This window comes from Athene cunicularia (genome assembly GCF_003259725.1).
Source record: "Athene cunicularia isolate RWA chromosome 2 unlocalized genomic scaffold, athCun1 chr2_part1, whole genome shotgun sequence".
Classification (NCBI taxonomy): domain Eukaryota; kingdom Metazoa; phylum Chordata; class Aves; order Strigiformes; family Strigidae; genus Athene; species Athene cunicularia.
In genome coordinates, this window is record NW_020799095.1 from 36941075 (window position 1) to 36964739 (window position 23665).

Consider the following 23665-nt stretch of genomic DNA (forward strand, 5'->3'; position numbering starts at 1 on the left):
TCTCATATATATATATATATATATATATATATATATATATATGTATATGTATATGAATGAACAAGTATGTTAGAAGCTTCAGAAACTGATCAGTGGCCACTTGATTTATCAGCACAAACCTTCCACACACGCAATGGGCTGAATTATCCTAATTTTCCTTTATTCAATATAGAGTGAATTTTAAGAAACTACTCATGGTTCTAGATTCTGAATTACTATCATAAAAAGCCTCCAATATTTTCTCAGTTAAGATTGACACAATAACATTCTACTTGTCTTCTGAAATGTGATATCTGTTAAAGTAGGCAACATAATGTTTAATATCAAAACCACAGAAAAGTCTATAAGGTTTTGCTGTGACATTTTAGTTTTCACAGAGGTTTTCCAGTAAATGCTCATTAAAAATGTTTTAACATACAAGTTATTTGGGTCCACTATCTTTTTCATTAGATAGCTGTGATTTGTTTTTTTTAACTAATCATTTTGTTTTATCTCAAAACACTAACACTAAATAGCAGAAATATACAAGTCTGGACAACAAACATGATATTCCATAAGATTTAGATAGGAGTTTAAATACAGAAAGAACATTAGCAAATGCATTTCTGTGAAAATAAAAATAAAAATCAATGTTTCCCTTGCAGCAAAGCCAAAAACCCCTCATATTATTGCTATCACATTAATCTTCTTTCTGTAAAGGCCATTTGCTTTTCACTAATAGTGAAATAACTTAAAACTTGTGTTGCAAACTTTGTATTTTTTTACATGTGCATTGGGTGCATGCCAACAACCTGCATCATCTTCTACATCAAACTCATATCCATCCCAATTTTTTTTTTTTTTTTTTTTTTTTTTTTTTTTAAGACCACTGGAAGGGAGGAGGGGAGAGAAAAAATAACGGTGATAACTGTCAAATACATTCCCCACTTTTCTTCTACAGGTATTTCTGACCTGTGTAAATTCACTTACTGCATGCAGGCCTCATGATCCATAGCATGTAAATGTCAATGATCATGCTACAAGTTTGAACTGAATTAACTTTAAAAAAAGAAACATGCAATGGAAATGACAAAGAGTTCCATTCAAACTTCTGATCAATCTAAAAGAACAGGTTATTTCCATTACTGACAGTTATCTTTAAAGATAAATAGGGAATTTGTTTTTTCAGTATTTCAGATTACATACATACATAATTTGTAAGCATTTACAAAACTGTCCACTGTAATAACTATAACACCTACTGTATTTAAAGATGATGAAAATCCACAGACTGGAAACCAAATCCATTTCATACAGATGGAAGAATGAGGTTTAGGTTTCTGAACTGTAAAGTTTTTGGATAGGATTTTTAAAAGAAGCCTCCAATAAGTAACAAATTTAGACAGTATATATACATTTAGCAGATCACATAAAAAGCATAAAAATACTTTGGGCATCAAACCAGATGGCAAGAATAGAATTCTTTCTACACAGGAGAAACACATGTATCATAAAAATGCAGTGTACTCCTGTTTCCTAATCCTTTTCAAATAATAAAATACCTTTTACAGTTCTCTGTTTTCATGACTGTTCATCTAAAATCATACACTTAAAAAGCCTTAAAAATATAGACAGAACTTCAAAAAATTCGGGGGGGGTGGTACTTTATGTCAAATATTGAAAATGTCACGATGTTTCATTTTCTCTTGGCACAGAAAAAATGCCAGCAAGTCTATCGCTATACTTAATTAATCCACTTTTCTTTATTTGCTAAATAGTATTCTCTAAATATGGTAAAACTAGGCAGTAAAACTTAACATTAGCTAAGCCTATCAGGCATCTTTTATTCCTATATTTGTCTATGGAGCACAGAAAATGTTTTAATCAGTCAGCTAGAGATGCAAATAAGATATTTCCATCACTGAACTAGCATGCTTTCTGTATATGGTCAGAAATTAACAGATACCTGGGATCTTGTTTGTTACACTATTGTAAACATCAGTAAATTGCAGAGAGCAAGGGTATTTACAAGTTTTCTGCCTTTCAAAAATCATTGCCTATTTGTGCTGAGTTTGTGTGGTGGTGGGTTTTGGTAGCAGTGGAAGAGGTTACAGAAGTGCCCCCCTGTGAGAAGATTCTCAAAAAACTCCCCCAGCTCCAAATCAGACCCACCTCTGGCCAATTAGCGACAGTGGCTGCACCTCTGCAATAACATATTTAAGAAGGGGGTTGGGACTTCGAGGATGAGTTAGGAGAAGTACACCTATGCAAACACCGAAGTCAGTGGAAGGAAGGAGGAGGAAGGGGGGAAGGTGTGCCAGAGCAGAGATCCTTCCTGTATCCTGTGGTGAGACAGCAGGGCCACCCCTCTGCCACCCATGGAGGTCACCGGAGAAACAGAGATTTGCCTGTGGAAGACCCCTGGGACTCTGTGGGAAGAAGTGGCCCCTGCTGTTGTAGTTCAATGCTGGAGGAAAGCAGGGGTGACCTACACTAGAGCATCTCAAGAATGCATCCCATGCAGAGGACTCATGATGGAGAAACTTCATGGAGGACTGTGTCCCATGAGAGGGATGCCACATGGAGCAGGGGAAAGAATGCAGAAGAGTACTTACTCCCCACCTTGGAGGAAGAAGTGGCAGACTGACTGCACCCCCCATCCCCTGTCCCTGCACCGCTGGGGAAGGAGGCAGAAATATCAGGAACAAAGCTGGGCCCAGGAAGAAGGGAGGGGTGGAAGGAGGTGTTTTTTAAGATATAGTAACACTTCTCACTGTCTCATTATGTCTGTTAAGTGTCCTTAGTCTGTTTTTTTGCTTGTGACCTGTAAACAACACCTCCCTGTTCTTCTCTAGATTCCAGAGCCTTTTGATTAATTTTTCTCCCTTGAAGTGCTGGAGGGAAAGGAGTGAGTAAACAGCTGCGTGGTGCTCAGCTGCCCTCTGGGCTCAAACTACAACACAACCAAACAATCCAGTGAATAAGTATAAGCTGGATGCATGTTTTGTGAAATTTTAAGAGATACTTTCAAAAAAATATATGAATCATCCAGAAACAAAAAATGGAACTGTTAAATATTAGTCTAAGTGGGAAAATATCACACCAGTAGCCCAATCTTTTTGCTTCTCATTCCAGAACAAAAAATGGCACCTGAAATTCATTAACAAATATGAACACATGCACTGGTTTCAATTATTTCAGACAAACAACAAATTATTTTTTTTCTCAATGGGTATGATTCAGAAACCAAACGAGTTTGTGCAGATCACCAGGTCCAAGACAACTGTCCACCAACTAAACTATTACAGTGGTAGAGATTCTCATCCAATCTGAAATTACCCTTTTCAGTGCCAAGTCTTTTAATGCACAGTGGCTTTTGTCAGCTGAGTATTATCTAATTTTAAGCTACAGAAATCATGCCCATTTCAGTTTTTAAACAAAAGGTGGCAGTTTTACCCAGGATACTTGTTTTGTCTCCTTATAAGCAGTGCTAAACCCAAGAAATTCTGAGTGGGCAGTGTAACTGAAGAGAGATTTGTGTCTTAAGTAGCAACTGTACAGTCTGACATACTGTTGTATTCCTCTTTTCCTCCTCATACACATTTTTTACAAACTAAGAAATTTGTTTCCATTAACATTTCATGAACATTTTCAAGCTTTTATACCACACATTTTCAGGCAACAACAGGCAGGAGTGTATTTAATTCTTCTAACATTTGGGTCATTAAAACCTTATTTCCTACCAAGAAAAGGAAACTGTAGCTGCATTGCCTCATTTTTCAATATTCTATCTTACTATATGTTGCCAGTATTTCACAATAAGACTTAAGTGTTTTTAGAGGGAAAAATACAGTGATGATTTAACGCAGTCTCCCAAAGTGAACAGGGGGAAGCTAATGAAAGTCAATGGCAGCCTTAGCTGTAGGAGATGGTGAATCTTAAGATCCCGAGAAAAGCAATGAAGACTAATAGCAGAAGTGCAGTCCTGGACTTGAGAAAACATTTCTGTTCAGAAAGCTAGTTGGTGTGATCCCTTTGAAAGGACCACCCTGATACATAAGGGAGGCCCTGAAGAACTCTTCAAAGTACAAGAATAGTCCAGCATTTTGACATGCAGCAGGTGTGGAAGAAGCCAACACAGACTAACAGAGTACTCCTAACTGAACTCCAGGACAAAAAAAAAAAACACAACAAAACAAAACCCCACACAAAAACCCCAAAAAACAAACAACAAACCACAAACAAGAAGAGGAAGAAGCTAACAAGAAGAATACAGAAACATTGCCTGCGGGCATGTACACAGAATTAGCAAACCAAAGATCAATTGGAATTGCAACTACCAAGGGATGTGAAAGGCTTCCATAGATATACAAGAGCAAGCTGAGGAAACTGAGTATTGTCATCTATTCTGCACTTACAGGGCTGTGCTCATGTTTGGGTTGCCCACAGACATATCCGAGTTCAACTGTAAAAAGAGAAAGGTAGGAATCTTACTGATGTCTTCACCTACCTAAAATAGAAGGGTGTATGGAAGATGAGGGCACACTGTCCTTCAGGCTGCACAAGAGGACAGGAGGCTACTGACAAGTTGTCATGTAGGGAAGTCAAGATATTAGAAAAAAAAAATTCACAGTGAAAGTGGTCAAACAGTGAAAAAGGATTTCCAGAAGCTGTACAGTATCCATCCATGGAGATGATCAAGACCCAACTATGTAACCCCTTGGACAACCTTATCTAACTGTGAAGGTAGCCATGTTCTGAGCTGGGCATTTGAGAGAATGACCTGCAGTAGTCCTTTCCAAAATAAATGTTTCTATAATTCCATAATGTGTACCCACAATAGCACATTACTTCTGGCACATCCTTCTCAACTTACTAATGTTGCTGTCCCACATATGTGTCTGTTAAACAATGAGCCTTGCAAAATAAATGATGATTTAAATTAATTTTGATATTACTGATTTCTAAAACCTCTTATTGTGCCTACCACATTATGCTCACACCTTCTCCCTCTTCATCACTGGGATCTCTGCTCTGTATTTCACCTCTTTCTCCCTAAAACATCAATATAGAACCCTAGGAATGAAAATATGTAAATAAATGAAAGCATAAATAACAGCAAAAATATGTGCATTAAGTCAGTAAGCATTACTAAATGCACAGGAAATAGTACATACATAGCGTACAAAGGCCTGCCATAATTTAAAGATCTGACACGTGCTATAGCAAAGACTATAGCCAATTCCTATAAAAACATGTTAATATACTTACATATATGTAATGCATGTGTAAATATAAAGAACCGAAGATGAAATGTAGACCACAAAAAAGCTGATGTGCAACACAAATCTATTTTGAAGTCAATATTGTGGAATTCTCATATAAGTAGCCCACCAAATCCAGTATCAAGAAAAGAGATCCTGAAAGACAGTTGCACAAACAAGTGTTCTAAGATTCTCTTATCAGTGGATACATGGCATCATCTAAACCAGGAGATATCCAAGAAAATTTGAAGAGTCAATCATTCTGGGACCAGATGGGACAGGTGAAGGAGCTGGCTGGGGTGCTCGCCAAGCTGCTTTCCATCATTTACCAGCAGTCCTGGCTGACCGGGGAGGTCCCGACTGATCGGAAATTGGCCAATGTGATGCCCATATATAAGAAGGGTCAGAAGGATGATCCAGGAAATTACAGGCCTGTCAGCTTGACTTTGGTGCCCAGGAAGCTGATGGAGCAGCTCATCCTGAGTGCCATCGCACAACACATGCGGGACATCCAGATGCTCAGGCCCAGTCAGTGTGGGTTTATGAAAGGCAGGTCCTGCCTGACAAACCTGATCTCTTTCTATGGCAGGGCGACCTGCTTATTGGATGAGGGAAAGGCTGTGGATGTTGTTTACCTTGACTTTAGTAAGGCGTTTGACACCATTTCCCACAGCATTCTCCTGGTGAAACTGGCTGCTCATGGCTTGGATGGGCACATACTTCGCTGGGTAAAAAACTGTCTGGATGACCGGGCCCAGAGAGTTGTGGTGAACGGAGTTAAATCCAGTTGGCGGCCGGTCATGAGTGGTGTCCCCCAGGGCTGGGTTTTGGGGCCACTCCTGTTTAACATCTTTATTGAGGATCTAGACGAGGGGATCAAGGGCACCCTCAGTGAGTTTGACGGTGACACCCAGTTGGGTGGGAGTGTTGATCTGCTCGAGGGTAGGGAGGCTCTGCAGAGAGACCTGGACAGGCTGAGCCCAACTGGAGGAGTTTCCATAAGGCCAAATGCCGGGGCTGCCCTTGGGCCACAACAACCCCCAGCAGCACTACAGGCTTGGGAAGGAGTGGCTGGAGAGCTGCCAGTCAGAGAGGGACCTGGGGGGGTTGACTGACAGCTGGCTGAACAGGAGCCAGCAGGGTGCCCAGGTGGCCAAGAAGGCCAATGGCATCCTGGCTTGTGTCAGCAATAGCGTGGCCAGCAGGGACAGGGAAGGGATCTTACCCCTGTACTTGGCATGGTGAGGCTGCCCCTTGATTCCTGTGTTCAGTTTTGGGCCCCTCACTACAAAAAGGACATTGAATTACTCGAGCATGTCCAGAGAAGGGCAACGAAGCTGGTGCAGGCTCTGGAGCACAAGTCGTACTGGGAGCGGCTGAGGGAACTGGGGGTGTTTAGTCTGCAGAAGAGGAGGCTGAGGAGAGACCTCATCGCCCTCTACAGCTACCTGAAAGGAGGGTGCAGAGAGCTGGGGATGAGCCTCTTTAATCAAGTAATAAGTGATAGGACAAGAGGGAATGTCCTCAGGTTATGCAAGGGAAGGTTTAGACTGGATATTAGGAAGCATTTCTTTACAGAACGGGTTGTTAGGCATTGGAATGGGCTGCCCAGGGAGGTGGTGGAGTCCCCATCCCTGAAGGTGTTTAAGAGTAGGGTCGACATAGCGCTGAGGGATCTGGTGTAGTTGGGAACTGTCATTGCTGGGTTAATGGTTGGACTGGATGATCTTCAAGGTCTTTTCCAACCTAGATGATTCTTTTTGTGCACCAGTGATAAGTAACATAATTCTATCAGAGTACTAATCACCATTTTAACAGTACTTAATACTTTGTTTTATATAGTTTGAGTCAAGAAAGCCAGGGACATAAAAATTGCCCTTAAAAAAAAAAAATCCAGTCAAGAGGTGCTCTGTGACTAAACTTCAGTTTATGAACATCAAAAGTGAGAAACCACTGCATTTCAAAACAAAGCATCTGCAGTTCCATGAAATGTGCTATTACACCTGTGTGTTAAATTTGTTTACATGTTACTTTTTATAGTCAGTTTCAAACCAAGACACTTAATCTTTCCTTAGATAAGTGAAATGAATTAATTATTATCATATCCTAGACATATTTATGCATTTTGTCATAACAGTAATTTACATGTCTTCTCAAAGAGAGAATTTGTAGAACTCTGAATATAAAAATACAGTTGACTACATTGTCTTAAAGCTTAAAAGCTCACCTAAATCAAATTATTCCTTAGTTCTATAGTAGCTCATTAAAGCCAAGCTTTTTTCTCTGCATTAAATACACTTAAAATTAGGTCTAGTTCTTCCCTGCATCACAGCTACATGCATCACCTTGCCTCCAGTATATTAGAGGCCTAAATCCAAGAGTTTTAAGTTAAACCACTACAAGATCAACATACACACACACACACAAGGATCAACAGCACCAGTTTACACCCTGTAACATGCCTTCCACACAAAAAGCAGGAGGTAATTTGCATAGGACTCTGAAACCACATATTTTACATATATGAAAATTAATTTCCACTCAGGGTATTTTCCACTGCAAAGGTGAAATTTATAATGGAGAGTCTGGTCAGTTACACTTTAAGCACTTTACAAAGTACATCCAGAACAGGTTACCTTTAATTACAATATAGCATGTAAATCCTCACTGTCTTCGTCTGAGCAGAAACAAAATTAAACAGGAAAAGAGAAAGGTAAGATGATCTATACATCCTATCAGATGGAAAGCAGGCTTCAATACTGTTGTACTCACTTTCAAGTAACTCTAAATTCAGTGTTTTCATATTATAAAGTCAAAAGTAACCTGTTTTGAAAAAAAACTCTAACCAAAGCACTACCCTGCTGCATTTTGTTGCATATGAAGCCTAGAATTGCTTGCAACATGTTTAACACATACCCAAGTGAATGTGTTTAGGTAAGTCCTCTTCATATGAACTTTCCTACAAGATCTCAAGTACCTGGAGATCACATACAGGCTGTGACAAAATGACAAAGGAACAGTCTTATTTCAGGATGTCAGGAGTATCTTCTGTCTGTTCACTTATACTCACTTGGCGCTTTACGTTTTTGGTTTGGTGTGGGTTGGGGTTTTTTTGTGTTTTGTTTTTTTTTTTTTGTCACATGACTACTGTATACATACTTAATGCCAGGACCAGATTTCTGTGTGTTGAATAATATCCCAGTAAGAACCTCTGGGTTCAACAACAAAAATAGGCATATCTGACAGCTATGTTCCCCATTATATGATAGAGTATGCAACTAAGAACTGGGCAGCATACTGACTGCATTCCAATTATAACTAAGCCATCAAATTCAAGAAGGCTTCCTGATTAAAATTAACGACATTTTCATTAAAATACATTCTTACTATCCTTCACTAACATAGCAGCACAGTTAACAACATGCACACCAACTGCTCTAACTTCTATTTATATAGTAAAGCACAGGCAGTGGTATGCATGAGAATTCAAGTAAGAAAAGGGCTCGAACTGCTACAATTTATTACCTACATAAGGTTTTCTTCCAAGTGTAATCCCACTGAGCTCACACACCGTTATGTGTTCACAAGAATTCAGTCAGTCAGTTACTGGGAAGACTTCTGAGTATCTGAGTTGCAAGCACTATACCATGGCTAAACAAAACAGAATTACTTGCAGCCTGAGAATTTCATAAAGCAGCCAATTAAATGCATGAGGTAGTAAGACTAGAATCATGACAAAAAAATTATCTGTAATAAGCTAATGAGATCACCCTTGAATGAAGTATCAATATTTGGGCTACTTCTTGAACCAACAGTGCACAAAACCTGCAGCTACTTACTCTGACACTGTCAGTAACAAAAAAAGAACACCCACCCATGTCAATATATCAGCACATTACAACTCCTCACACCCTAAAAAAATCCCTGCCATCACCATCTTGCATCTCTCTTGGCACTGTGAGAAAACTGCATAAAGGTCATGGAAAGCAAACTTCACTTGCATTCTTACAGGTGGCTCCTCCAGATAAAACTGAAGAGCAGCTGAGCAGTGGCACATAAGACCTTTCAGTGCCTTTGCAGAACAGAACACTTCAGCTCCCACACCTCTGAAACAAACATTTTTCAGCAGTATGCAGTCACTTCTATTTAAAAACAAAATAATACCTTGTGCTTACTGCTTATATACCACAAACTGAAAATCAGAAGAAATACAGGATAATTGAACTACGTGGGAAAGACACAATTGAGTAATACCCTCTCGTTTTCTGTAAGATATGCAGCTACAGCAAAGAATTCAAAAGGAAAAAAAATCATGAAAGCTCAACTAAGTAGTTCTACATTCAAGCAAGCTTAAAATGATTTGCCAATTACATGGTCAAAAGTAAGAAGCTACAGTCAAAATCTGTCTTTTTTTATATCATAACCTATTTTCCAAATGTATTAAAAAAATAATCTTTAATGTGAACTCGCAGTCATTTAACCAAGATTCAGCAAATTCTAAACCCACACACTTGATTTGTCATCTATGTGGCTGCTAAATCTGACTGAAAGACTGATGTGTTACCTTGTTATTATTTTTTGACAGATTTCTCTTGGGACTGCACAGCAAAGGAATGAGCATGTAGCCTATCTTACACAGGAAGAGAGATTTTTATCCTTAAAAACAGGAGGTTCGCCCACATGATCACCTGGGACAAACTTGGCCAGTGCAAGCAGGCTAGAAGGTTATAGGAGCCTGGGAATGTTTAACATCAAGAAAGTAATTACAGCCCAGCAAGATCAGAAGGAATTACACAGGAAATGTGAACAGTAACCCTTTCATGCCAAAAAAAATCATGAAAAAGTGAGCTCTCGGCTTCCAAACTATGAGGCTGTACAAACCAATTGCAAAACGCAGGAATGGAAAAAACACTATATATTACTAGGCTATAAATTCCCAACGATGTGATAAAGCTATACTTCCAAGAAAAGAACAAAACCTCTGGTCTGTCTTCTTGCCATGTATACACAGTATAATTAAAGCCCAGAAGAAACATGAAAACATTTCAAACACCACGTAAGAATGGTCAGTTGTCTCTTCTGAATTTTTTATTTTAATTTTATGCTGACCAAAGAGTATCCTCCCTAGAAGGTGGTCAAACATCTTGTTCTTATTTAGTTATGGGAAACTTCTTTCCAAAATAAATAGTACATTATCCAAGCAAGAATGCTAACTCTCAGTTATCTATTCCATAAAAATCAATCTCCCAAATTCTGAAATAAACCCCATAGCTCAACAGAATGGGCTCAAGCTACCCTATGTAGTTGGTGAAGCAATTTCTGTTCTCCAGGGAATTTGAGTAATCTGACTGTAGTTCAGTCTAGTTACAAAGCCTCCAAGTGCCGATATGCAAAGTGAACAGTGATCATACATGCATGCTCTTCACACAGACCTGGGAACCATCTTAATGAATCGGGAAACTTTATTTACGTTTCCCACTAAGGAAAAATGTATTCCTTTATATCTACCAACAATAATGCTGCAAAGTATAAGCACATAACCCTGATCAGACAAAATATGAGCAATAAAGCAAACACTAGTGTTTTTATGAATTTGTTGATGAAGACTATGATGAATATATTCTCATTGTAGTAAGCAAAATAGGCTCCCCTAAAATGAGTATTACTGTATATCTGAAATACCCAAAAATGAAAGACACTTTTATGATTTTAAAAAAAATCAATACACTATTTTATATTTTATTTAAACAACATGCTGCTTTAGTTGTTCTTAAAATTACAAATCAGAACAGCATCACCACACGTTGCATTTGCAGTGCATCTCCATATCAGCACTTCAGCTTTTCTTCCACCTTGTCACTCAGGTGTTGCCCTCTACCTTCCTTTACTACCAAAGTCTTTCTTTCCTCATCTTTCTGTTGGATTCTATTTTGTTTCCTTTTCCTTACCTTCACATCTTAAGGCAGGCCTTTGCCATCACTAATGCCACATGCACAACCAACTCCTACATGATTTCAGTCTACTCAACTACCTGCTCAGTGGAATCACTACTAAAATCAAGGGGGTGGGGTGGGGTGGGGAAGCACATAAGAATTTCAAGCATGGTCATGCAAACAGGGCAGATACAGTGCAAAGAAGTAGCAATGAAGAAGGCCAAAAAGTCATTGCTGACATTATGGCCTGCACAAGTAGCTGTAACACCCACTCTTCAAGAGATAAAACTGAAATATGAAACAATTATATTTTCTATTATTTTACTGAGATAGAGGCTGAAAAGAGACAAGCACTGTGACCTCATTCTGGAGACAAAGGGAAATTTCCATTTTCTCCTGTGCTAAACTAAATCCCTCTTCTAAGGGTTGGTGATTTGCAAAAACAAACTGAACTAACTCTCCCAGTCAATATACGTTCTTCTGAGATTAAAGTCACTTCTCCTAAATTTGCCCGTCTCCACAGCAGATTAAACATTCAGCAGTACAACATCCATACAAGACATTAGCCAAAAAAACTGCAACTGTAGATGAGCCACTAAACTTTCAATGACTATAGACACAAATCTATCCATAGCACATACAGTTTGCTGATCAGTCAGAAAAACTTCTCTATTGTTGCAAGTCATTCTGTGTTCAAAGGACTTGAACATGTAGAGCAAAAATACTTCCAGTGATACTGCTGTTGCTTTTCTAGTGAGCTACAAGAGTTCCAATGTGCATAAAACTAAAGCCTTTCTTTCAGCAAGGTGAACTGACCTGTCTGAAGTCTGTTAGAAGCCACAAGCTAACTACAAGGACTCTTACCATGCAAATAAATTGATGGCAATAACATTGATAGGTGTTTCCCATACCTTCCAAGTGTAGGCAACACGTCAGAAGCCGAGCATTCCTTTCAATACATAAATTTATAACTGATTCATCTGCCAAGACCCTGAAGCAGCACTGTGGCTCACAACAGTGTGCACCACTAACATCAGATTCCTTTGTAAATTAACGTTTTCCACTAGACCACATCTGTTCTTTACAGAACCTCCTTAGAATTTATATTTGAAAACTAGTAATGTACCAGTACTAATGTTTTTTTAATGGAGAAGTTACTAGCATTTATCTTATTTCCAGAAAGAAATACAATTAACTTGAAACCTGAGAGTAAAGAATGCTATATTCTGGGCTTGTAAGCCCACTTTATAATGCAAAAAATTAATTCCAAAGATACTAGTTTTGAAAATTATTAAGCTTCTAAATACAATTATTTATAATACAACTAGATTTCAACAGAAAATTAAAACCTCCTTTTGGGGGCATCTACAGTCAGTCAACTTCACATGTGTGTTAATATTCTCACCCAGTCTCTTCCTAACTGCGAGTATACACACTAAACATTTTCTCCTTCTCAATATAAAGCAGCTTTCTAAATATAATTGCCAAAGACTGAATTATTAAATAACTACACAATTCACACATGAGTATTGAAGAGAGAGGCTGCTAAAGAAAACCTGAAACTCTTCTCTGTAAATATCCTCCAAGAAAGCATGCATGGTTATTCTGTGCCAACCAGTACTAACCAATACAAATTTTTGAAGTTTATCTATTAACTTTTCATTATTAATTAACATTTTGGAAAAGGTCTTTCCAGTGTTTAATGTATGAAATGTTATAAAGTGACAATTCAAGCTGTTTTCATTACTGAACAGCACACACTTTAAAACATAATTGTACTTAGACAAAAAAAACTTATACTGCCCAAAAAAACCTTATACTGCCTAAGATTATTATTTCTCCCATCACCAAAATCTCCAAGGGTTAAGTAAGACCTGGGATACTTAGCCTGTCCTATTTCCCTGATAAGACAGGACAGTTGCAATAGTATATAGGTACACTATCCAAATGACGACTTTTTTTAAAAACTTTTTTTTCTAGGCAGAAGATGCTTTGCAAATTATTAGGTATCACAATCAAAACATCACTCCGTTTCCTTCGCTTCCATTTTTGATGATCCAATTAAAGTTCACTGCTCCACAACTTCTATTATCAGCATTTTATAGTTCTTGATTTTTTTTTGCTTTTTCCCAAAATGAACAGCTTCCTGAAACAGGAAGAGACATAGGCAGAACAAACCAATTCTATAGTCAGAAGTTTCCATCAACTTAGCAGTATTCTTTGTCTAAGGAATTTTTCTGCTTCTCAGAAGCTGATTAGCTAAATATCAAAGATATATGCATTTCTGTAAGTGCAGTTTGACTTTAAAATCAAAAAAGAAAAATAAGTTTGTTCTACTTTAATCTTGACTATGAAAATAAATTTGTGTCTCAAAATTAAAAAAAAAAAAATCACTTTCCAGTGAACATCAATATTATATACCAATTGTTTGAAGATTTTTAGGTGCAAAAACACCTTCAAAAATGTTTCAAGACTTAACAGTGAATTTGATCAATTACACCTTAATGTTTCAGACCAGCTCTTCTTGCAATACAAAACTATCTTCACAGCATGCTGTGAAGTTTTTAATTGAGGTAGGTTTAATATATGCATGAAATCACCAAAAAACCCAAAACAAGTATGATTTGCAGATCTTGATCTAACCTAAATGGAACCTAGTTTCATGCTTCTTTTAAAGTGACATCTTAACATGTAAAATAAACCTTACAAATACTTATGATTAAATGATCTAAAAAAAGTCTTAACACAGAATCCATAATTTATAATTTTTTCTAACATTTTTTATGTGTTCACAAAGCCTTTCAGACACTGCAGTAAACAAAGGAATTTGACAGCCAGGTGAAAAATACCTGGAAGAAATTAAGTACAGGACAGAACTAAATGATGCTAACCAAACACACCAAACTGTTACAGTTTCAGCATCTCACCTTAAGCAAAAGAACATGCCCTAAACTGTACAGAAGTGCAAAATCCTGCACCGGACTGGAGTTACTCACTGTCTCAATAACCCTCACAGCAGCTGTTGAACAAACCTGGCTTCCTTTTTATTTAGGAAATCAAAGAGGCTTCACTCAATCCTCCTGGAGCAGCTCTGACCACAGTTATTTCCAGACTTGTCACTTTCAAGCTGCTGAAATTAGCTACCTAACCAAGCAACTCAACATGCTACAGCTAACAGGCAAGCTAGTTTATCCTGTTTTCTTTTAGTAGTACATTTACATTGTTCATCAGCAAAAATTAGGGGGAGATTTGTTCTCAGATCTGAAGAGCATACTCCAGTCATGACTTTGTAACAAGCCCTGAGAACAGAATATGTACATTACATATCTTATGATGCTTTTGACAACTTACCTCACTATACTAATTGCTTTTTTAAAAATGTCAGACTTTTTCATTAGATTCTGATTAAGTGCACAATAAGATATATTCCTTCTATTTCAAATCCCATCTCTTCAGAAAACGGTAAGAGCTACTACAGTCACCACTAGAATATGAAGACCCAAAGCAGGAGACAAAATGGTTTTCTAAAACACTAATATAAGATTAAGAAGCATTGTCTCAAGAACAGGCAGAAGATTTATTGCTATCCTCACCTGCAGATTATTATATAAGTAATGCTTTTTCATCACAGGAAAGAATTCCTCAGGCTCCACAAAGTATAAAGTAAATCATTACACATATAAGACTACAGAGAATTGGCACAACTTCCAAATATAGCAACCTGCAATCAAAACTACTGCAAATTACATCACATTTATGTTTTTATAATCTATAAACTATATTGTGGCAATATATATTCTTGAAGTGCAGGTAGAGGATGAGTGAAATAAAAAAAGATGCGAGAAAGACAAACAAACCAGTAATCATACTACAAATTAACAAATTGCACAAGGTGTTTTCACAAATGGCCCCTTAATCAAGGCAAAGACAAAATACTTCCATCCTTAAGAAAAAAAAAGTAATCCATTAACTTTTGAAGCATTTTGATCATTACAAAAGTGAAAAGAAATAAAGCAAAGCAACAAACTTCTCCAGAATCCCACATACATCTGGCACCCACCTGCTTATGCAAAGACTGGCAACATATAGTGGTGCCTTTTAAATGCATATTTTTCAAATGGCAACAATCCCCAAATAACAAAGCTTAGATTTCAGATGTTCCAACCCTAAATAACATTTAAAGTTGGCCATTATTTTATGCTTATCATCCCTGACAGAGCACCTCTCAGTTACTAAAGTTTTTGTGCCTTGACAAGGGAATTCCATTTTTAAGATTCATACATAGAAAATGTTTCAGTATAAAACATGGCTATTCTAAGCCAGGAACACATCCCGCAGGTCACTAAGCTACCGTCTTTCAGGCAAGTTCTCCATAATTAAGGTATCAATTATAATTTCACATGCATATTTTATTTTATAAATAAACTCTGTTTCCACAATTTGAGCTGTGGGAAAGAATGCCTGCGTCAACATACCAACCCTTGAAGCACAGCAAGTTTTGAACTGAATGCCAACTCTAAATGTTATAATATGGATTCTAGCAGGGAAAAAAATAGGAGGAAGATTTCCCCCTCACTCCCCAAATCCCCACAAGCCTTCTGAATCTTTTTATTCCTGTCACAGCACCTCCCTGACATCTGCTCTTTGCTGCTCTAGAGCCAAATACAACAAATTTAAGTCAATCTGTTGCTAAACACACCAAAAGTAAAAACTGCAGCCTCCATTAAGTGGAGCGAAAAGGACGTTTCAGTGGAAATGAGCAAAAGCTGATTCTGTAGTCTTTTCCCGCTGCACACTGCTTTTGATGCTTTTATCACAGAGTTTTGTATTTGAGTTTGATAGAGACTGAAAGCAAACACAGTTTCTAGGACTTGAACCATGCCAAGAGAAAAGACTGGCAGAGCGACAAGCATGCTCATTTAATTAAGATACCCCCACTGCTATTTTTTTATGACTTTTTACATACTTGCTGGAAGTTGGCTGGATGACATAGAAGGTTGGTATTAGCTCATCTCACCCTCCCTAAATATTCCATCACTATAGGTACAGAACAAACTTGTGTATTGACTTGGATTAAATTACTGCAGGAACACCTACTTAATGCACGAACCCAGGCAACAGAAAAAATGAAGCCAAACAGAACAGTGTCTCACTAGTGGCAAGTCACAAAAACAACTGCCCTACGTAATTCCTCTCTAAGTTGATGAGGACCCCAATGTTACTTCCCAAAACTTCTTCCTCAATGTCCCCACTTACAAGAAAATCAAAGTAAATCAGGGGGTACTACCAATAGAACTAGACATAGTACTCGGGGGGGTATTTCACACCTAGACATAACCTAACACAGGGATAGAGAACAAATTACTGAGATGCTGTAACTATTTCTCCTGTAAACAAACTAGGGACGAACTTAATTCTTTTACTCCCACCATCAATACATAGTTTTTAGATGATCATGACAGAAAAAATAATCTTATAAATTACAAAAAGCTGAGGGACTATATTCTTGCAGGAAAAAAGGTAGCCTGAACCTGTGTAAATATACTTGCACTCTAAATTATCCATTTTCTATTAGAATTTTTCTTAATTAAAGTTATCCCTAGACTACAAAGCTCACTGTCTTATCAATTTATTAAGAAATACATCCTTTCTCAAGTCTTTTTTTCAGTTTGTCACCCTAATTTCACAGAATGTCCCCTTACTCTTATAGCATGAACCAACAGAACAAAAGCTCTTGAATTACTTTTCTCAAACCATTCATCATTCTGTGTACTTGTGTTATACTTCATCATATTCATTGCCTTTCAAAGGCTAAACATTTTTTTTTTCAATTTCTCTTTATACAAGCAAATTTCTATTCCCATAGACCACTCTTTTAGCCTTTTCTCTGAATCTCCTCTCCACCTTCCTTTTTAAATGCAGCATCCAGAAACACATACACTGTGATGGCATGCTATACGACAGTAAGATACTGATTTTTACCGATGAATTTTATTCCCCATGCTATTCTCCATCACACTTTGTTTACTCTGATTGCAAGTACAAACACCGATATCAGAAGTTAAGAGAGTTCTCAGAAACAAGATTCTTAACACAGAGTCCCCTATTTTGAATATGTGGCACTAGGAATATGTAAAAACTTATTATTTCAGGCCAGGTAGTCTTTGTTTTCTTCCTTCAGCATCATTTCTTCCTCATATCTCACCCATTACAGCCCACAATTCCGTCTCATATGCTTATCAGGATATCCTCCCAGAAAATCACTGGTTTACAAGAGAACGTAACACAGGCTAAGCAAATGTAACTGCCCTAAACTGCAGATATGCCGACTTTTCACCTTTAGGCTTTCAACAAGGCACCAGGTATGTTTTGGTGCAAGAACAAGTCTGTAATGTAATACAGCAGACCTGTCCTTTGAAAAAGTTAAGAGTCTAATAGAAAATATAAGACATGCGTATATGGAAGACAAGAACACTCTACATCTCACTCTATAAGAACTATGGAAAACATAACATCCCTAAATTAACTTACTAAAATAGCATAAAATATGATAGATACTATATTGACCCTTAGGGGGTACATATCTAGCCAAAACTAGACAAGTTTCCAAGAAAAAGGTACATTTGAAGATCTGAAGTCACAACTTCCTACCATTATTTTTCTCTAGAAGCTAAAAAAATCAAGAGAATCAAAAGTCTAAGATTTATTCCTCTCCCCCCCCCAATAATGAACAGTATTGTAAAATTTGTTTAATATTGCCATTTAGGAAAAAACATAATAGTGTGATTGACCCAACTCTCTGTTCTTAAACACTCTGCTAAAATAAGAAACTATTTGAGGAAAATAACAAAACCCAGCTGAAGGCATTTGGGTGGTCTCAGTTTCAGTCTGTAATACAGAACAGTCCCTTCTTTCTAAATCCCATACCAATCTGTTTTCCTTCTTCAGTGAAGCCTCAAAATATTTTGATGACAAAAGAAATAAAACCTATATTATTAATTTAGGACATTTTACTAGTAGACTGGTAACTTCAAAGTGCTTGATTCATCATACACAGAGCACACTTATATACACAACAGAACTACGCAAGTTTTTATACACTGTTCCTTTTTGATTTCCTAACAGTACTTGGGGGTTTTACCTTTAAGACAGTGCATATCATTAGTGGTGGCTGAATGCCAATACTTAAATTTTACTGCCTTGCTTCTTAAGACATAGATCTATCTACCTTATTTCTTCCCTATCTGTTCTGGTTTCACTGAGCTGAGCAAGACCAAGAACTGTCAGAAGCTCATGTCTTGGTGTATGGAGCACTACTTCACTGAAACAGCAGCCTGATAATAAATCTGAGATTATAGGCACTCACAAAAAATTGCCAGATTGTAACCTCACTCAGGGAGGCTAACCAGTCAAGGACAGCCAAAAAATCCACTGAGTTTTGTATTGTTACTATTTAAAAATCAATGACATGCAGAAGACTGAAGCGTGCTCAAAACTACACAAATCAATAGAAGGTACATCCTGATTTTCTATGGTTCATCCAAAAGAACGATGAATATATAAGTGAAGTGGCAAAGAAGCATGGGTACAACAGAAATTGCATCAGTCTAAGCTGCAATTTATTGCCATGCATCATTTTCAGAACACTGTCCCTAGGGAAAGGTCCTTAGAAGAGAACAAAGAGTCCCTTGCAATTCTTCCTTACAATGGATGAATAATGCACCAAAAAGTAAAACAACATACCTTTAAGTATTTGTTTGGTTTGGTTTCTGCTTTTGGGTCACGTAAAACCATTAAATACTTCCTACAGACATTTCAACCTTCAGTTACTCATAGTATAGTGCTTCACATCAAAGGCCAAGTGTGGAAACATTGTCCTGACTGATCTGCCAGTAAAACCTCAATGAAACAGCAAAACTTCTCCATGAAACTGGAACTTAGAAGCCACCTAATATCCCAAACCAATTTCACTGATAAGTCCTAGTAAGTCTGCCAGGAGTGGTTTCTTTGCCCCCCCAACTCCTATACCTACTTGAATCAAGTTTTCAGAGCTGCTTTTCCACCTCTTCTGCACCTGCTTTCCCTGGCAAATACCCAAGCAAGCCACAAGAATACTCCTTCCTCCCTGCCTCCCCAGAGACTTGTTGGGACAAAGGCATTTCAGCAGGGCTGGAATAGCCCAGATCTGAAGCTCATCTCAGCACATGACCCCTTCTTGGCATTAGCCATGATACTTTTTCTAAACCACCAATCTTGGACCTAGACTTTCTGAAAAACAATAACAGGCTAAGCCACAGCATGAAACTGCAGGACACATACACAGCAATTAATATCCTATAGCAGTCTCTGAAAGTCCCACTTCAAAAATATATATATTCATTACTCAATACTGCATAATTTTACTCTTTCTATGATCCTGTGAAAAAAATCCTCAACATTCTGCAAAAAATAAAGCTTATTTCTTTAAAAAAAAAAAAAACACAACAAAAAAGCTTCACCACAAATGAAGTGACCACAGTGCATTGCAACTGTGGAAGATACATCAAGCTACATATTATACGCTTTCCTTTCCATTTGTACAATAGTTGAAAGTATACTGGCAGCTCAATAACTAAGCCTGTCCTGGCATAAGGACATCAGCTAGCCTCCCTTCAGTCAAGGCTTTCAGTACTGAAAAAAAGATGCAAGGAAGAACTTTTTATCAAAACAGTGATACAAAGAATAGTTCAGTTTAGGTGAGGAAATAGTTATTTCCTAAAATGGTAAAAGACTGAAGCAACAAACCAAATATAGTCTCTTATTAATTTATGCACTTTCATGTGCTTAGTACACAGTACAGTTCTACTACAGTTAGTTTTATGGTGTTTTGATTACATTTTTGATATTAATTAGGAATAATTATAAGATTAAGATGTATTGCTTCACAAACCATAATAACATTTCCTATAACATTTAATTACACCATAAATACCCATGAAATCAGTCCTTAAAAAAAATAATACTTAAATATTACTTATACTAGGTTTAATCAGCTTATTAAGGCTAAATCAATACCTGCAAAAACAGTACTATAATAAGTCAAAGCCACATTTAATTAGCAAATATCACATGAAGAACAGGATGGTTTCTATCCTGCTGTTCTGTGTGTTTTCACGAAGGGTGACAAGACCCGTAGTAATACAGAGCAAATACAGTACAAAGAAGACAACATTCTCCAAATGCCATTTCCTCTTTGTTATACCAGCAAGAGGAACAATGGAATTGAAAAATTATCACAATTTTTATTTTCAAAGTTAAAAAAATAATCATTAAAGATCTAAACTATATATATATATTCTTTTTAACTGTTACATTGTAAAGAAATTCGCATTTCATTCAACTTCAATAACAACAACATGGAAATACACTTCACAAGCAAGTGCTCAGCTATTATGCAAGGATCACTGGTCTCTTACTTGCCAATATTAGTCTTATAGAAATATATGTTCATGTTTTAAATTTTGTTTAAAAAAATATGTATTTTTAAGTAAAAACATGTTCTAGATCTCTGCAAGTGAATTATAATGATAAACATGAAGTATTAAGTCTAAGCAAATACGGACAAAATCTTAACTTGACTGCAGATGAGGATGAGTACCAAGACATCTTTTACTGCTGCTGAGCCACTAATTTTTATAGAAATTCTGAAAACAATTTCATTGGAATACACTCCCACTGGAATATGCCCTCAATGACATTAAAGAATTTTTTAAAATGCAAACCAAAAAACAGCAACTCAACACAGAGACAAAAAACTGTCTACGTAAGAAAGGAAGTACATACATGGTGACCAAATCTTTTTCTTCCTTGATCACATTTAACCAGAACAGTGAAAACAAGATTCCAAACCACTTTGTAGTATTTTCTCAGTCCAGTTTTACAAAAGGAAAAACACAGAAACTTAAGGGAAAGAACACACTGAAAAATTTCCATTAAAGGATGCAAAATTAAAATGCATTAGCTACCTAAGGCTGTCTAAATCTACTAATATAACCCATGCTAACCATGTAGTAGCTTACCATAATTAAAAGCAGGCAAGCTACCTACATTTACCAGTGGAAAGAACCACAACTTACTATAAGCCATTTCTTTGTGTTCAGACAGACACAGAATATTAGAATATTCTGCAACGATATTAACCATATTCTTTCAACACACTCACCTTACACATCCTGCTGCTGCTACAGCCAAGAAAATATTTCATCCATCTCAATTCCTATTTCAAGGAAAACCAAAAACAGAAAGTCCCGATATCTCAGGAAATTATTTAGCAAAGGGCAAGAAAATCACATTAAATAACAAAAAACACAGGCATACATTTTAGGAAGTAGTAAATAAACAAGAATTCTACTAAAACAATACTTACTCTCAACACAGTGGCATCTCTTCTGAGGCTTACCATACATTAACAGTACTTCAGATTAGAAATTGTGATAATAAATATTTAAATAAACATTGCTAAAATAACTGATAAAGTTCACATATTCCTGATTTGACCACATACTTTTAAAACTCTGTAAGCTTCTATAACTGTAACAGCAGTAATATTTTCAGCCAACTTCAAAGTTGTACTTGCACCATTTGACCATTTCACTCTTAAGAATATCTACCTCATTAGGTGCAAGTAAACACATGAAACCATCAGCAGTTTCATATAGACACTTAAAACGTTAAACCACTTCCATAAATAACTTATTACCTCTGTATATAAAAATCCTTGAAGCACCCCAAGTCATGGATGAAGAAGACTTCTTCTGTCTAATGTAGCATAACCACTGAACCTGTACATCAGAAACATATATGTATGACAATCACTACATACATCTAAAATTTTATGTGGGAAAGTCACAAAAAATCTCATCATATGTTGTCACTGTCATTGCTAGTTTCATTATTCTTACAAATGAGATGTAGAGGATATACAGGGAACCAGTATTTCCTTCATTAATGCCTTGAAAAACACTTTAATTACAAAATCTATTACTTTAACAGCCTGCCCAAAAGTTAAAAACATTTGAACCATTCCATAGTGCTAGTTTTCCTCCCATATTCGTTACCATTACCCAATAATATTTTTTAAACAAATAATATTATATCATATCATCACAAAAAATATTTTAAACATACACCATAACTGTCATAAGTTCCCCTCTCCTTTCTGATTTTTGACAAACTACATTTGAAAAAATCCAATTCTTCTAGCTACTGAAGCAGAAAAAAAAAACATGCAGTCATCCCTGAACTGTTGCTTTGCTTAAAAGTAACTTTTTTAAAAAGTTTACTTAAATGACCACTGAAAATAACTAGCTATAATAAGGTTAGACCAAAAAAAAAGAAGAAAAAGAAGCAGCTCAGTATTTTGGTTGCTGAACAGCCCTGTGAAAATACAAAAAAAACCCCTGCAAAAACTACTGTGATCCAAGGGAGCTGTGTACCTTATGTTATCCTCCTCTTTCCTTTTCATTATAGAATATGAAAGACCATTTCTAATGGCATATCACTGGTTCAAATAAATCAGTACAAGCAAATTCAAGATTATAATTTCTAAACTAAGACAGCTAAATTACACAGCATGTAAGGGCTAGACCGTCAACTGAGACTTCAACACACACTAAAAAATCTCCGAGATATAGCTAACATGGAGAAAAAGAAAGGAACTGAGCACAAGGCAGTATGACTTGAAGATAAAAAGACTGCCACTAAAAGGTAATATTTATCACATCAATGTTAATTCAGGCACAGATGTAGGCAAGTCTTTTAACAAAGCATGGCTTTTGGACATAAGAAATTTAAACAATCTCTCACAGTTTCAAATCCAGAATGCTGCAGACATTACTGCAGTCTTTCCAAAACTCTCTTACTTCTTATTTTACCAATGCCAGCCACATCAGATCACTGAGAACTTGGGACATTTATTTCACTGTCACCAATATAAAAAGTTCTAATGGATTCATAAGCCAGCAGGCCTCAGCACCAGTTAAGCACACACCCCCCATTAACTGCATCTATTTCTGCAGCCACTGAGTCAACAAGAACCCTTCCGCTCTCAGGTTCCTTCCCAAACCTAAGCGGGCTGAGCGGACTGCATGTAATATTTGTACTTTTATGGAAGCAGCGGCAAGGTTTATGAAGCAGCGCTCAGGTCTGAGAGCCCGCAGCGCAGCTCTGACTCCGACTGGCGGGGGGATTCCACGGGAGCCAAACGCTTCCACGTCTCCGCGCCACAAAACCTGAGGGCATCTACTGCCATCCCTCGCCTACGCAACGTTTTATGTCCACGTGTCCTAAAAAAAAAAGTGTAAGTGAACCGCAGAAGTAACTTTCGCGACTTGCAGAAACCTTTCTGCAGATCTTTATTATCTCATCCGGTAACTACAGCCGCACCCGCTCGCAGCTCCCGTGTTCGCAGGGGGCAGACACCACCCAAAACAGGAGTCCCCGAGCCCAGCC

The 23665-nt window shown here is 37.2% G+C and overlaps 1 protein-coding gene across 1 annotated transcript in view; it reads right to left on the minus strand.

The window, feature by feature from the left end:
- ZNF438 (zinc finger protein 438) overlaps window positions 1-23584 on the minus strand; it is a 55983-nt gene extending 32399 nt beyond the window's left edge. The window contains exons 1-2 of the mRNA XM_026842188.1: window positions 23317-23584; window positions 21915-21996 (exon numbers count right to left, since the gene is read on the minus strand). Coding sequence (XP_026697989.1) covers window positions 21915-21951 — 37 coding nt within the window. The 5' untranslated portion in view covers window positions 21952-21996; window positions 23317-23584. The remainder of the gene's footprint in view (window positions 1-21914; window positions 21997-23316) is intronic.
- Between the last annotated feature and the right edge of the window lie 81 nt (window positions 23585-23665).